This window comes from Prionailurus viverrinus, chromosome A3, assembly GCF_022837055.1.
Source record: "Prionailurus viverrinus isolate Anna chromosome A3, UM_Priviv_1.0, whole genome shotgun sequence".
NCBI classification, from domain to species: Eukaryota; Metazoa; Chordata; class Mammalia; order Carnivora; family Felidae; genus Prionailurus; species Prionailurus viverrinus.
In genome coordinates this window covers 16962132-16978325 of record NC_062563.1, presented here as the reverse complement: position 1 = coordinate 16978325, position 16194 = coordinate 16962132, and the positions used below count along the sequence as shown (strand labels likewise).

Here is a 16194-nt window from a genome sequence, read left to right as displayed (position 1 = left end):
TTGGCCCTCCAGTGTTTGCTGAAACGAGGGCAACAAACTGAATAGCAGGGCAGTCCCCTTAGCCTCCCTTCCTGGATACACCTAAAGCATGTGATAAGTTTGGAAACAGAATGAAATTCTTCCAGGAGTAACCATACTGACTCTTTTTTTTTTTTTTTTTTGATTCTGTTTATTTTTGAGAGAGACAGAGACAGAGACAGAGACAGAGAGACAGAGTGAGAGCAGAGGAGAGGCAGACAGAATCTGAAATAGGCTCCAAGCTCTGAGCTGTCAGCACAGAGCCCGACGTGGGGCTCGAACTCACGAACTACAAGACCATGACCATGACCAAGTCTGACGCTCAACTGACTGAACCACGCAGGCATCCTACCACATTGACTCTTAATGACTGCCAAGGTTTTGAGTAAAAAGATTGACTCTATTGAAAAGCACTTAAAATGGTACATCAGCTTTGCAAAACAAAATAAGGAGAATTGAAATTCAGGGAGTTCTATTTTATAATTTTAATACGGGACACACCTTGGTTTGAACGTTGCCTGAATTAATCAGGTTATGTATCTAGCCTTTGTCTACCTGATTACATACTCTATAATACAGAGGATGGACTCTATTTTAAGGAAGAAAATCTGGAAAATAAATGAATGCACAAGAATAGCAGGAGGGAGGCTGGGAGAGACAGTGAGCACTGTAAGCTGATTTTGCCAACAAGCTACCAAGCTTCCTGGGATTTCTGTTAAAAGGGAGTGGAGTTGGATTTGTCGAAGGTCTGCTCTGCTGCTACCAAGACTTTACGTATTTTGTCCATTTAGTCTTCACCACAGCCATTTGAGGCATATACCGTTGCCACATTTTACACATGAAGAAACTGAGGCTCAAAGAGGGTAAGCTACTTAGAAGCACAGGTGTAAGTGGTGGAGCTGAGATTCATAGTCTTAAGTCAGTCTTAAGCCTAGGCTATGTTTTCCTTTAACGTGTATGCCAGAAACCATTGTCAATTACTGCTAACACCTTAAAGCAACCCAGTATCAATCACATATACAGAGCTTTTTATTAACAAGTTGAAATTACTGAAATACAACACATTTTTTTAGCACCTACTGTGTGGAGGCACTATTCTGAGGACTGGCCATAGAGCAGTGGCCAAGACAGATAACAAATCTTTGCCTTCATGGAACTTCTATCTCAGTGGGGTTGACTGATCAAACACAAATAAGTAAATGAAGATCATTATTGATTGTAATGAAGGATGTGAAGGAAATAAACACAGTAATGGGATAGGCAGTAGTGGAATGGGTGAGGGGTGTGCTGCTTTAAATTGAATGGCCAGGAAAGACCTCTTCTGAGGAGATGGCCACTGAGCCAAGGCCTGGAGGATGGGAGGGGGACAGCCAAGCAAAGAGGATGGGGAAGAGCATTGTAAGCAGAGGGAACAGCAAGGATCAAGGGCTCTGTGGTGGGAATGTTTGTTAATCAACAGAAGGAAACCAGTGTTTGTTGAGGGTGGAGAACAGGGGAAGATTGATGGAGGATAAGATCAGAGGGGAAGACAGGGGTCAGATTCTATAGGATAAAGCACTTGGATTTTGTTCTAAGGTCAGTAGAGAGCCATAGAAGAATTTTAGATAGGGAAATAATGTGATTCGGTTTACATTTTTAAAGCTTTCTCTTGCCTGGGAATAGACTATAGGGGGCAGGCAAGGAAGGAGGGAAATGAGTTAGGAGGCAGTTTCTCAAGTCCAAGGAGAGCTGATAGCAGTTGGCACTAGTGTGGCAGCAAGGAAATGGAGAGAAGTTGTCAGACTTTGAGATGTGTTTTGTAGGTAGTGCCGACAGGCCAATTATAATATGTGTACAGTTTTGCTGTATAATACAGTAACTGTTGTCACTGTGGCTATTCCAATTTAAATGAAGATTAAAAAAATTCAGTTCTTCGTTCACACTAGCCGCATTTCGAGTGCTCCGTGACCACGTGTGGCTAGCGACTACTGTGTTGGACAATATAGGCCTAAGATATTTCTATCATCACAGAAGATTCTACTGGACAGTGCTGGTAAGGCACTAACAGTGGCCAAGATAGTTTAAGAGTTAAGTAAATGATAGATATTAAGTATATTTGTTATGTCATTAGGTGTTTTTTCCCCATATATTTACCTGTTCAACCACCTCTGTATTAAATGCCTCTTTCGCCCTTGCTTTATAGCAAACTCATGCACTGTCTGGGCTCTCAGATACCTCTGTGTTCTTCACATGTATGCATTTGTTCAACAGATGTTACGGTGTGCACTCTGTGCTTGGGGTTGAAGGATTGTGGGCAGGTGTTATAAAGGACTGTGATCAGGAAAGATCATCTCCCAGGAAAATGGACCTTGTGAATGAGAGAGAACCTGGTACTTGAGGGCTCTAAATTTCCAGAGGGAGAAGGGATTGATTCTAGTGGGGCTGGAGGTCAGGGTTGAGAGAGGGGAGTTTGGACTTAGCCTGGGCTACGCTGTGACAGCTGGCCAGACAGAACCTTGGCCCAAGGCCTACTCCCCAGAGTCAGTTCAGAACATCACAGTTTACAGAGCACCCTCACGCATGCCCATCTCCCAGAGTCTGGGGGAGATGCAGGGCCTGGCCAGAGCCCTCATCTGGGTGACCTGGTTGGAGCCAGGAGCCAGAGTTTATGTTGGTCTCCTAAGACAGTCTGCTCTACCTAGGGTTGAGGATTTTCTCTGCAGGTTGCCAGCCTGAGGGTGACCAGCTGCTCCTCAAAGAAGCCCCCTCCTGCCCTGATTGCCCTAGGGGTTGTCTTCAGCTTGTAGGCCTACCAGGATGGAGGGGAATGCCGAAATGGAGATGCTGAGGACACTGAAGGGGCCCTCCACAGGAGAGGTCAACGTGCACCTGGTGGCCAGAGACAGCTCAGGTTCTGGCTCTCACCTGCCCACTACTGCCTTCATCATCCCAGGTGGGCCAAGCCAGGGGTCTGGGGAGAAGGAGCATACCTGCTTAGGCAGGTATGGATCCTGAGAAAGACAAACTTTCACCTGCCCACACACATGCATGGGGCACGACCACCAGGCTTACCTGTGTCATGACAGTCCGTGTATTTGTTCACAGCCAGCTCGGCCACCCTTGGCCTGCCCAGCAGTGCCCTAGACGTGTCTTGTTTTCCGCGGGAACCGATCCATGTGGGCGCTCCGGAGCGAGTGGCGGGCAGTGTACCTGTCACGGCCACCGTTCTGCCGCAGTTAAGCGCCGGGCCTGTGGCCAGCTCCAGCGCCACCACAGTGCGGCTCCTGGAGTGGACGGAGGCCGCGGCCCCGCCTCCTGGGAGCGGCCTGCGGGTCAGTGTCTGCGGGGCGGGGCCAGCGGGCCAGGGGCGGGGCTCGAGGCGTAGGAGGGGGAAGGGGCCTCGATAAAGGGTTCCAGGGTGCGGCTTTGAGTGCGGGACTCTAGGGGCATGGCTGGGGTGGAGGCGCTCGGAGTCTGGAGGGCTGCTGGGGGCGTGGCTTGGAGCCTGGCACCCGGAGCCGAGCCTTGCGGAGTAAGGCGGCTTGAGGGGACTGTGCCGAGTGGGGGACGGGTCGAGGGGGTACGGGAGTCCTGTCCTTAGACCGTCCTGCGCTCCAGTTCCGGATAAGCGAGTACGCACCGCTGAACATGGTAGGAGCAGAGCAGCCCCGGAGCCCAGAGCTGCGGCCAGAAGGTGTGGCCGAGTATGAAGATGGCGAGGCCCCGGCGGGAGGTGGCGATGCGGGCACCCAACAGCCCGGTAGGACCCCCACCCACCAAGTCCCCAGACTGGGGCCTTGCACGGGTGGGGCGAGGCCCGAGCTCCCCAAGGAGTTTCCATGGTTAGGGGTTGGGGTGAGGGTGCCCTGGTTCTGTGAGTGCACCCAGGGATTGGTCCTGAGGGGGCGTGGGCTCTGAGGTGGGCGGGGCCTGACAGGTGCGGCTGTGGTGGGTGGGAGGCCTGAGGCCCCTTTGCCCCCCCCCCCCCGCAGCGGACCTCCCCCAGGACCCTCCGGAAGATCCCCCGCAGGATCCCCCAGAAGATGATGGGAACTGTCAGTGCCAGGAGTGTGGACCTCAGCAAAGCGCAGGTCCGGATCCTGGTTCTTCCAATGATGACTGCCCACCGCTGTTCCAAGAGCGGTAAGGGGGAGGGGATTGCAACCCTACTTGCTCTGGCTGTGGGAGGGAGGGGGGGGGAGGCAAGCCCTCTTCCTGTTCAGGGCTTAGGAGAGGGACTGGGTGGTGCAGGGTGGGTGCTTCCTTCTCTCAGGCCTTCCTCTCTCAGGTCAGTCATAGTGGAGAACTCCGGCCAGAGCTCCAGCACCAGCGCTTCTGAACTCCTCAAACCCATGAAGAAGAGGAAGCGCAGGGAATACCACAGCCCATCAGAGGAGGAGTCAGAGCCAGAGGCCTTGGTAGGAAGAGGGCAGTGGGGAGGGAGAGGGGAGGCTAGAGACTGCCTCAGTTCCCACGACCCTCTCTGTTAATCCAGGCTGTGGGGCTGGGCCAGAGAAGACACATGATGGCTCACTCATCATATTTTTGGGGTCCCATTTTGATTCAGGTCTGGTACTTGGTTAGAGAAAAATGATTAAATCCCCCTCCTGCTTTCTGGAGCTCCCATCTCAGTCTCGTGTCAGGGCTAAGTCACATTCACATAAAGCAGCACCCAAGTAGGTGTGTAGGCAGATGGAAAGCTCCATCACCGGAGCCCAGTCACAAGGCCAGAGGCCTGGGAGCACAGGGCTCTAGTTGCAGAGAAGCTGGAAGAGACAGAGCATGAAAGTTCCAGTGGGCAGGTAAAATCCACACAGAGCAGTTCTGAGGGGAATGAGGAAGATTGTCATCAGACTGCGTCACTAGGGGCTGTATGCTCATGTGAGTGCACCTCAACCTCATAAGGGGTTGTCCGCTGGAGCTGTGTTCCAGCTGGTAGCCTAGCAGAAATTCCACTTGTTTGTGACTGAACACCGTGTGGCCAGGGAGCCAGGCAGGGGAATAGAGTCTGGAACTTCAACCCTTGAGGACAGGAATAAGGCTTGCCTTCCACAGGAGAAGCAAGAAGAAGGAAAGGATCCAGAGGGACAGCCCGCTGCTAGCACCCCGGAAAGTGAGGAGTGGAACAGCAGCCAGCCTGGTATGGTGGCCTGTGTGTGTGTATATATATTGGTGCGATGTGTGTATATGCTTTTGGAGGTGTGAGGCTGGGAGTATGGGTTAGGAATGTGATGGTGGGTGGTATATATATAGATGAGTACGAACTGGTGTATGTGAGACAGAGGGAGAAAAAATGAGCGACAGAGACAATGATACTGATTTATGTGCTGGTATGCGTATATGGGGAGAACTGTATCATGTAGTTGTGTATTCTCTATTATCTAGTTGTGAATAGGCCTCACTGCCAGGCTCAGTATCCAAAGACTTAAACAGCTTTTAATGGCACCACATGGCATTGCTTCCCTTTGGTGGTGTAAGCAAGTTCATACCAGTCATTCCTCTGACCTTGCTATTTGGGCCTCCATTCTGGCCCTTTGGTTCCAAGAAAAGTGGAACAAAAGTCATTCATAGTCAGCTCTGGCCCTCAGCCCTTCTCCATTCCCATGTGACAACAGTCCGCTAAGCTAAGTAACATTTATCACACTTCTTGTTTAATGTCTACCTTCCTCCCTCAAAGCTGTATTAATCATTGTATCCTCGGTACTTAGCTTAGCGACTGGTGTTGAGTAGATTCTCAATAAATGTTTATTCAGTGCATGAATGGATGAGTCGTATGTTGGTGGTTCCACTTGGACCATGGTTCAGTTGCATGATTTACTGTCTTTCCTGTCCCAGAGAGAGCCAGAGGCTGAGGTGAGTTCTTAAGACATTCTGCCTTGACAGATCAGTGCCAGCCAGAGGAACCCAGGCTGTGCCCAGGGTTCCGAACTCTGTAGTGCCTATTGGAAATTTTGCCCATCACATCCAAACCAAATTTTCACTGCTGTCTCTCACCCGAGGCTCTCACATCAGAAGCCAAAAGCGTAGCTCTCATTGGTTTATGACCTCTTAAGTCTTATTCAGAGGAAGGAGACAGTGGTTCAACTGCTCTCTAACTCCTCAAGACAGTGGTTCAACTGCTCTGTCTTACTTAGGGAGCTAGATTCATGAATCAGCATTCTTTTAGCTGGGTCCTCTTGTCCAGTACAGAGTTATCTTTTGATTCATACTTCTCACCATACTGCTCACCATCTTCTGGATATTTTCCCTTTTCTGTCTTTTTTCCTTTTTTCAAGGAAAGATACTCTGTTAGTTAACAGAAGTTTGCATTTATGGCTAAATTTTTTCCCACTCATTTTTGGGGTCTTTTGGCAGAAGAATCTAGGGCTCAGGGTGGGGGTGGCAGGTTTGCTTGAGTGTCCTGTGTGTGTGTGGAGAATCTGTGTTCTGTTTACACTGTTTGGCGGTTAGATGGCCAGCTGCTGGGCTCATGTTGTACAAGACTGACGTTATCTAGTCCTCACAGGATGTTCCAATAGTTTACGGTTTAGAGCCGTGTAACTCATGTGTGTACTCAGGCGCGCTCTCTCTCTCTCTCTCTCTCTCTCTCGCATATATCTGCTTTATCGTTGCAACAGCCACTTTGAAGAATCGTTTTCTAACACACCATGGTAAAAGTCTTTACGGTATATTTAGTCATTAACAGTTATTCTGATATTCTCGTGTCCCCTCTCGTTCTGCCCACATTCAGGTGGGATTCTTTGGGGTCAACTTGTTACAGCCTTTTCACATTCAGAGCAGTCCTGCAAGCATCTTCTTCTGTTTCCTTATAGTTGCCTGAGACATACATTTTTGCCCATTCTTTTTTTTTTTTTTTTTTTTTTAATTTTTTTTTTTTTCAATGTTTATTTATTTTTGGGACAGAGAGAGACAGAGCATGAACGGGGGAGGGGCAGAGAGAGAGGGAGACACAGAATCGGAAGCAGGCTCCAGGCTCTGAGCCATCAGCCCAGAGCCTGACGCGGGGCTCGAACTCACGGACCGCGAGATCGTGACCTGGCTGAAGTCGGACGCTTAACCGACTGCGCCACCCAGGCGCCCCTGCCCATTCTTAATCAAGTTGTTTATCTTCTTATTATTGATTCTTTATATAGTCTGGATATAAGTCCTTTATCAAACATATATGCTAAAAAAAATATTTTCTCCCAGTCTTTGGCTTGCTTTTTCCTTTCTAAATGATGTTTTCTGAGGAGCAGAATGTTTTCATTCTGATTGGTGTCCGCTCTATCCAGTTTTCGCAGTTAGTGCTTCATATGTATTTTTACAAGGTACAGGTTTTTTTAGCGGCTTTATTGAGATGGAATTCATAAGCCATGCAGTCCATCCATTTGAATTGTACAATTCAGTGGGTTTTCGTGTACTCACAGAGTTGTGTAACCACCACCACAATCAATTTCAAAACATTTTTTTCATCACTCCAAAAAGAAACCCTGGGTCCCTTAGCTATCATTCCCCCCAAACCACCAATACCCCTCTAGTCCTAGGCAACCCCAGGTTTATTTTCTGTGGATGTGGATTTGCCTAGTCTGGACATTTCACATACATGGGATCACATAATATGGTGGCTCTTTGTGACTGGCTTCTTTCACTTAGCACAGTGTTTTAAAGGTTTATCCATGGGGTAGCGGCCATTGGTACCCCATTCCTTTCTATTGCTGAGTAATATTCCATTGTGTGGTTATATCACACTTTGTTTATTTATTGATTGATGGATATGGGGTGCTTCCACTTTGGGGCTATTATGAGTAATGCTGATATGAATATCCATGTATAAATTTTTGTGTGGATATGTTTTCATTCTTCTTGATTGTGTACCCAGGAGTGAATTGCTGGGTTATATGGTAACTCTATGTTTAGCCTTTTAAGGAACTGCTAGACTGTTTTCCTAAGTGGCTGTGCCATTTTACATTCCCACCAGTTTGAGAGTTCCAGTTTATTCACACCCTCATCAATGCTTGTTATTGTCTCTTTTTTATTATAGCCATCCTCGTGGGTGTGAAGTAATATCTCATTGTGGTTTTGATTTGCATTTCACTGATGGCTAATGATGTTGAGCATCTTTTCATGTGCTTATTGGCCATTTAAATATTTTCTTTAGATAAATATTTATTCAGATCCATGCCATTTTTTAATTTGGTATAGGAAACACATTTTATATTGAAATACGAAGAGTGTGCCGTGAAGTTGGGGAGCAAGTTGAGAATATGAGTGTGTGCTTTGGTACAAGTCATTTATCAGTAGGACTCTTACAACAGTGCCTTCTTAACTGAGGTCCCTAATCTAAATTTACGTGCAAAATTCTGTGAATTGCTTATTTTTCTGGGTAGATGGTCCATGACTTTCATGAGATTTTCAGAAAGGTCCATTTGTACTTACTAGAAACTGAAGGCCAAGTGAAGAATAGACCATAGCACTATGGAGCCCAGCCTCTTTGGCTTGGTGTTCCCAGGCATAGATCCTTGCCGGGTACATGTTGACCTCAAGTGGCAGGCTCTTGATTAAGTTTTCTGTCTTGAAATGAACTGATTCTGAACTGGCTAACCATGCTGCAGAAGACATAGGCAAATACTGGCTAACCATACCGCAGAAGATATAGGCAAATACATGTTTCTGTAGCAAATTTAAAACAAAAAGATCCAGCACATGGTTGGCACCCTGGTGACTACTTGTGATTGGTTGTTCTTGAGCCATAGTATTCTGTTCTTTAGGTTTTCCTTCTCTCCTGTAGACCTTAGAGTGGAAAGTCTGGCTAGAACCATTAATCTGCGAATTATCTCCACCTAAACTACTGAAGCAGCGCTCAAGAAGCGTCCCAAAAGAGTCAGCACAAAGAGAGGAAATGGGAAGCAATTGGTGTATTTCTAGGGTCCCCATCATTGAGGAGCAGGGTTGGGGTGGGAGAAAGAACCACCGATGGCAAGAGAAGAGGAAGAAGATACAGCTAAGAGAGTGCAGCAAGAAGGAAGTGCTCAGATGGAAGGGGGCTTGGTAGCACAGGGACATCAAGACATTTGAGGAATGAGGGGTGCCTGCATGGCTCAGTTGGTTAAGCCTCAGATCATGATCTGATGGTTCATGAGTTCGAGCCCTGTGTTGGGCTCTGTGCTGACAGTGCAGAGCCTGCTTAGGATTCTCTCCCTTCCTCTCTCTCTGCCTCTCTCTCTCTGTCTCTCTCTCTCTGTCTCTCCCTCTCTGTCTCTCTCTCTCAAAAATACATAAACTTTAAAGAGAGAGAGAAGGCACCTGGGTGATTCAGTCAGTTAAGCATTTGACTTTGGCTCAGGTCATGATCTCACAGTTTGTGAGTTCAAGTCCCACATCAGGCTCTCTGCTGTCAGCACAGAGCCCTCTTCGGAGCCTCTGTCCCCCTCTCTTTCTGTTCCTCCTCTGCTCTCTCTCTGTCTCTGTCTCTATCAAAAATAATGAATGAAAAAAAAATTTTTAAACAGGTAGTTATGGGATAGTATAATAACTGTTGTGGTTGAGGTATGTAGGTACAAAGGACTGTCACAGAACAAGTGCTGCCTCATAAAGCCAAGGAAGGCTGCACAGGGTAGGTGGGATGATGTTACTTCCCTCTGTGCGTCTATACATCCATACATCCCGGCATCCGTACGTCCAGTCGTCCACATATCCGTGCATGCACACATACATCCTCCTAGTCATTCACTTAACAAACAATTGGTGATTATCTTTCTGTGTAAAACCCTGTGCTAGTGCCGGAGCTGTGGGTGAGAAGAAGATAAGAGGATGGGACACAGTGGGGACAGCATCTATGAGGCAGAGGGATGAGGATATGCAAAGGCACAGAAGCACACAGGGACGTGGAAATGCATGGTAAGCTAGTCACTGACAGCTTTGTGTGCTGCAGAAAGGTGTTTGGACTTTTTGTTGTAAATCAGAAGCCATTGTGGATGTAAAGCAAAGAAAGAAATGTTTTTATTTTAGAGCTATTCTGGCAATAGACTGAATCTGAGACAGAGAGATCAGTCCAGGGGCTCTTGAACCAGGCTCAAAGTGAGACCAACAGTGAGCATAGAGAGAGGTGGGGATAGGTTCGAGAGACAGGTAGAAGTTGGAGTCAGCAGAACTCAGGGACTGAAGGAGGCTGGGCGTGAAAAAAGAGACATAAAGGATCCCTCTCATGTTCCTGGCTTATGTGACTGAATGGATACTCGTGCCATCGACCAGGATGGACTAGACTGAGAAGACCACAGCTTTGGCAGAGAAGTTATGAATTTGGTTTTGGACAGCTTGAGCTAGCTGAAGAAACTGCTAGTCAAGAGCATCTAGTCTACGGAAGCAGGAATAAGCAAAGGAGGATTTCTGGAAGTCAAAAGAGGATGAGTACCACAGCTGGCCTATGCGGTACCTTGACACACATTGTAAACAGGTGCCCTTTCTGAGCAGACCCAATTAGAAAAAGGCAACCTTTTTTCACAGTAGACTTAGCCACATGGCTCGGCAAGGAGCCTAGGCTGGATTTCAGCCCATTCACCCTCTTGGCTGGGCACCTGTGTACAGTGTGCATACTGTACAACTGTACGCAGAAGCGTTGGGACTCATCTGGTCTTGAGGATGTAGCTAACAGCTCAGCCTGTTGTTCACTATGGGAAAAGGATGCAGGAAACCAGAGGAGGCTGGGGCTTGGTCAGGGAGGAGACGTCTAGTCATTAATGAAGGGTTTAGTAGTCGGACCTCTCTCCACTGGATTCCATTTCTCATCTCTTTTCTCATCTGTGAAAAGGATTACCATGAGTCCTACCTATCTCCTTGAGACATTGTGTGAAGATTAAAGGGGACCACATATGTGAGGTCTCTGAGGCATCCCTGTACCCCCAGTTTCTGGCACCAGCCTTGGCACACAGAAAGCCCCACTCAATGGTGAAGCCTTCACTCAGTGGTGAAGGAATGGTTAAGGGAAATGGAAATGGTAGTAATGGTAAACTGTAAAGTCTATATACCTGTTATGCATTGTGACTAGTGAGAGAATGCAGATAATAAAGGGTTAGGGAGGCAAGTGGCATGGTTGGGGGTTGGAAGGGTAAGACACAGAAGATGGGGAGGCTAGAGGTCTCTACTGTGGCCTGGGCAGCACAGGGGGGGTGTCTTAGAGCTTGGCCACATTGGAGTGTGGCTGAGGGGAGAAGAACTTAGAGTTAGGAGCCCAGGAGGGGCAGAGCTTCCTGAGGTGAGAAGTCCAACAAGTGGCTCATGTACGGTTTAGGAAGAGTGAGAAGTGAGAACGTCTGGGGAGAAAGGCTCAGGGGTTGTGAAGGGCTGGTGATAATAGTGGTGATTTGGAAAAAGTGAAGAGGTATTATGCGGGATAACGTAGAATGGCAGTGGCAAGACGCAGGGAGACGATGCCAGGCCTGGCATCCCAAAGCCTACTCTCTCCTCCCTTGGCATGCTCTGTAAGTCTGGATAAAGGCCAAGTGGGAGAACTGAGGATTTCTTGAGGGAACACAAGTGATGTGTTCAAGGGACAATCCAGGTTTCACTCAGGACAGAGGGTAGTGGGAAGAGATGTACTCTGGGTTGGTGTATAGGTGTAGATCTCTGAGACAGTCTGATGGCTTGGTTGATCAGTTGAAGAAAAGACTTGCTTTGGCCCAGCTGGGTCAGATGGTGGGGATCTCAAGGCTCAGTACAGTGGCCAGGGAACTTAGGCAGCTCCTAGGGAGATGCTCTAGCCACTGCAGTTCCAGCTAAAGAAGAAAAGCTTCTTCCTGAGTAACAAATCACTCCACATCTGAATGATCCAGGGCAGTAGCCAAGAGAGCCAGAGCATGGCAGAGCTAGAATCCAGATCAGACAGACTTCATGGAACCCTAGGAAGACCAGTAACACAAGACCAGCACTTTGCATTTCAAGAAGATCTTTTACTCACAGCATTTCATTTACTTCTGCAAATGACTCCCTGTGGTAGATGAAGTTGTCTGCATATCTTAGATGACAAAATTGAGTCAGTGAAGTTTCTAGAAGAAGCTGGAGCTATTTACCCAAGGGATATGAATTGATTTTTGCAGGTTTTTGCCTCTTTCATTATCTGTAGCCTTCAGCTAAAGGCAGCTCAGGCTGACCTTGTGAGCCTACCTTACACATTGCCACCTATTCTAGTCTTTAAAGGATGTTTCTCTCTGTTCTGTAGGCCTGGTCTCCATCTTACACTAACCTGAAGGTCCCGTAGGGAAATTTCTCTCCCTCTCCCCAGGAGGGATCTCCTCTGGAGATTCCTAACCACAGTGTGTGTGTGTGTGTGTGTGTGGGTGCGCGCGCACACACACAGGTGCGTGCACACATGGCATGTGTATGTCAAGGAGGGCCATGGAATCAGTCTGTACTCTGTGGGCATACTAAGCACACATATAGCATACTTGTGTATCTGTGTGTACCTGTGTGTGTTTAGAGGAAGAAGATTCAAAAAAAGAGAGTTTCTCATTTCTGTGTGACCTTGCTTCTCCGTTTCTTCCTCCTTCCATGGTTTCTGTCTCATTTCTCTTTTTCCTCTTCTATCCCTGTGAGCTTAGGTGGCACTGTGATGAATTCCTCTGGCTCAGGACTTGTCACTGGGCTTTGTCAGAAAACTGAGTCCCTCTGTGGGACCTCAATTTAATTGCTAAATAATACAAAGTACTTTTGCTGACGGTGGTCTGGGGATGAGGGTGGGGCAGACAGAATCTGGTGCAGCCCCGCCTGAGACTAAGTCTCCCCTGAAGTCTGAACCCCTGCTCTCCGGTGCTGGCATGGCTGGGAGGGCCCAGAGGGCAGCATGTGATCATAGACAAAGGTTTGTTTTGGAGGTAAGGTAGAGTTGAGTCAGGGGAAACTCAGGAGAAGAATCTATTGGGAGCAGTCCAGAGGTTAGTCTGTCTGTCTCCTGTCCACAGCATCGGGGAAGAAGGAAGGCTGGTCGTGGGAGCCCTACCTGGAGGAGCAGAAGGCTGTCACCGCCCCTGTCAGCCTCTTCCAGGACGTGAGTCAGGCAATTTCTACCTAGGAAGAGCTTGCATACCCAGTCCAGGAACTCACCACCAACCTCAGACCTTCTGGTGTTCTGTGTGTCTGATATCCCTCAAAAGACTGGTAGAATGGAAGGGGGAGAGGCTGGTTAGGGTCCCAGAGTAGAGAAGGGCTCACTCTTGAGAGGTGCCCAGGATAGGAGGAAGTAGAGAGGTGGGACCCTGGCTCACCCATCACTGGACCTGTGGACTTTTGAATCCTGGTACCTTCTGCTCAGTTCTTGTATGCGGATCTCTCTATGACTTGGGTAAGAGCAAGCCCTTAAATCCAGCCCTGACTTAGCCCACATTTTTCAGAGGACCTGGGAGCTAGTGTGTCCTGCTGTGGATCCCTGCACTAAAGATTCCCAAATAAGCTACCACTTTGGTAATACCAGGCGGGTGGGGTCTAAAGGCAGTTCCTTCACCCCAAGCCCACTAGGCAAGGCTAAGGCTGGATGGAGGCTGGGTCCTCTCCAATCTGTGCGTTGACAGTACCAGGCGGTCACTCATAATAAGAATGGCTTCAGACTGGGCATGAAGTTGGAAGGCATCGACCCTCAACACCCGTCCATGTACTTCATCCTCACAGTGGCTGAGGTGAGCTGAGACTTGCTCCCATATTCTGGTGATGTCTCTCTGGGTAGCCTGATGGGGACTGCTAGGGACATGGAGGTCCTGACTCAGATGACGGAGACACTGCCTTGCCCTCAAAAAGCACCCAGTCTTTAGGGGGTTATGGTGGAACCCACCGAAAGCTAAAATAGGAACAAAACCTAAATATTGGGCGTGGAGACGTTACTGAATGGTGCATCCTGCAGTGCTGGGGGAGCCTGAGGAGGAGGGATCCTGAGGGCAGAGGTGTTGGCATGAGTCCAACCATGATCTCGTCCTCTGGGAGCTCACACTTGTGTGGGAATCAGCCAGATAAACACATCAGCAGCTTACCACATGGGGCAGCAGATGTGAGCAGGGCAGCCCCAAGGGGGCAAGAGGAGCTTCATAGAGGAAAGGCCTCCTGCCAAGCATTGAGGGATAAATTGTGAGTGAGTAGGTGTTCCAGGCAGAAGAAGCAAAAGTCATGGGCATAGAACAGGGAGCCAAGTTCAAGGAGCTGCCATCAGCTCAGTGAGGTCACAGCAGTGTGAGGGGGGAGCGAGAGACGGTAGCAGAAGGAAGGGTCATCAGGGGTCCTCTGAACAGGCCTGAGCCTCGGTAGGTGCCCTTGCGGTTCTGTCCAGGGCTCAAGAGGGCAGGAGGATGTCCTAGACTCTGCCTGTCTCACATGCAGACTCGGCTCATGAGTACATGATCTGTCCTCAATGCAGGATGGGAGAGTGTGGGGCAAGGTTCAGGATGGGTGAAGAGTGGTGGGCTGGGGACCTTGCTAGCATTCGAGACCCTTGAGACCACCAGGCTGGGCCAGGAGAGGTGAGGGAGAGGGAGTGGGAGTCTGCTGGCATCAGAGTCCCTGTGATTCCCCTTCATGGGGCTAGGTGTGTGGCTACCGCCTTCGTCTACACTTCGATGGGTATTCCGAGTGCCATGACTTCTGGATCAATGCCAACTCCCCTGACATTCACCCCGCTGGCTGGTTTGAGAAGACTGGGCACAAACTGCAGCCCCCCAAAGGTAAGGCCTAGCCAGGTTGGTCACAGTGAGGCAGTGAGCCCTCAGACCCATTGGTTCTTCCCTGTGGGACCTCCCCTGTTCCCCGTTCCACCACTAGCCTCTTTTAATCTCATCCTGCTGTGACTAGGCCCCAGGGCTTCTGCTTTGCCCTTGCCCTTAGAGTGACGACCCGGGTCATGTCCCACCTCAGCAGGGTCTCCCTGGGCAGGTTCTTGAGGGTTGGGAGGTCCTTGGGCTTTCCTGATTCTGCTGCTTCAGCGTGGGGTGTCCTCGTGATGGCCCAGCCTCTGTCTGCACGGCACTCTGTTCTTCCCCGCCTGAGGGGCCTAGGTTACAAGGAGGAGGAGTTCAGCTGGAGCCAGTACCTGCGCAGCACAAGAGCTCAGGCCGCCCCCAAGCACCTGTTTGTGAACCAGAGCCACGTGAGTGGCCCCGAGCAAGTGAGAGCGTATTCCCACCCTCTGGGACAGAATCCCAGCAGAAGAGAGCTCATCTACCAGTGCTCTCAGCTCACACCAAATGGGAGGGGCGCTCTGGGCAGGCCGAGGGCCAGAGGGAGACCTGGTTATGGGGCCTGCCCAGTTTCCCCTCCTCCCTACCGCAGAAACCCTGTCCTCCGGGCACCCACCATCTCAGCCTGGGCACTGGGATGCCACTGTCCTTATTTCTTGCATCGCTTTGCTCTGCAGACCTGGGGGTAAGGTCCAAGCCTCTGTTCTGGGAGCTTGCTTTTTTCTTCCTTTTGACCAACACCGCGACTCCCATTTAGTCCCAACGTTCACTCCTTGTCTTTTTCTCTGTTCAAGGCAGCTGGCAACTGTATCCAGCAGTCAAAGTAGCTCCTAATCTCCAGCCAGAAGTCCGCAAGATTTAGGGAACCCCCATTAAAATTGTTACCAGGTCAAGAGTGCAGGGTCCCCAGGGGTCAGGGCGTCCACCATGCCATTCAGGCAGTTACTCTCCCGCCCGGGTCTGGCCCCACAGACCATACCTACAGGTTCCCAGGTGACTGGTGGGGTTCTACCTGCTATTATGAAAGGGAATGCAGACTTCTAAGTCAAACTGTTTAAATCCCGGTCCCACCATTGACTAGCACTGTGGTCCTGCGCAAATTATGTAATCTATAAAATGGAGATGATAATACTTACCTCCACAGGGTTGTTGCAAAGGTCAAGGGAGGTGATGGCTTTTGAAGCTTACGCCCAATGGATGCTCTTCCTCCCCTCTCCCTGCCTCACGACAGCTTCTCCCTCCCAGCACCCACTAGTGACCCAGCCACCTCAATGCAAGCTAGGCCAGGCTGGTCTGTATAGGAGAGGCTTAGACTCAACCAGACAGACTCTCTGGGTGAATGCGTGGCTTTCTGCCTGTCTCTCATCTTCCACCACAGTGAGGCTTCCTTCCTTGGAGGCCACAAGTTCCCAAGTGGCTCGGGGTTGGGGTTATGATTCTGCCCTGGAAGGACCCTCTTTCTCAGCCTGTTTCTCCTGTGCCCCCTACCCTACCCCACCCCAGGCATAAC

At 49.4% G+C, this 16194-nt stretch overlaps 1 protein-coding gene across 19 annotated transcripts in view; it reads left to right on the top strand.

The window, feature by feature from the left end:
- L3MBTL1 (L3MBTL histone methyl-lysine binding protein 1) overlaps positions 1 to 16194 on the top strand; it is a 40188-nt gene that overhangs the window by 3206 nt on the left and 20788 nt on the right. For 14 of the 19 annotated variants that reach the window (XR_007151081.1, XM_047853717.1, XM_047853715.1 and 11 more), the window contains exons 2-11: positions 2798 to 2950; positions 3103 to 3329; positions 3616 to 3757; positions 3990 to 4140; positions 4286 to 4415; positions 5053 to 5137; positions 12930 to 13015; positions 13536 to 13640; positions 14537 to 14672; positions 15003 to 15112. Coding sequence is in view for 18 of the 19 variants with exons in the window: in XM_047853717.1 (XP_047709673.1) it covers positions 2815 to 2950; positions 3103 to 3329; positions 3616 to 3757; positions 3990 to 4140; positions 4286 to 4415; positions 5053 to 5137; positions 12930 to 13015; positions 13536 to 13640; positions 14537 to 14672; positions 15003 to 15112 (1308 nt within the window). In the remaining variant the exon portion in view is untranslated. Of the gene's footprint in view, positions 1 to 2784; positions 3000 to 3102; positions 3330 to 3615; positions 3758 to 3989; positions 4141 to 4285; positions 4416 to 5052; positions 5138 to 12929; positions 13016 to 13535; positions 13641 to 14536; positions 14673 to 15002; positions 15113 to 16194 lie in introns of those variants that run through there. The other 5 variants (XM_047853716.1, XM_047853710.1, XM_047853713.1 and 2 more) reach the window with 4 other exon arrangements.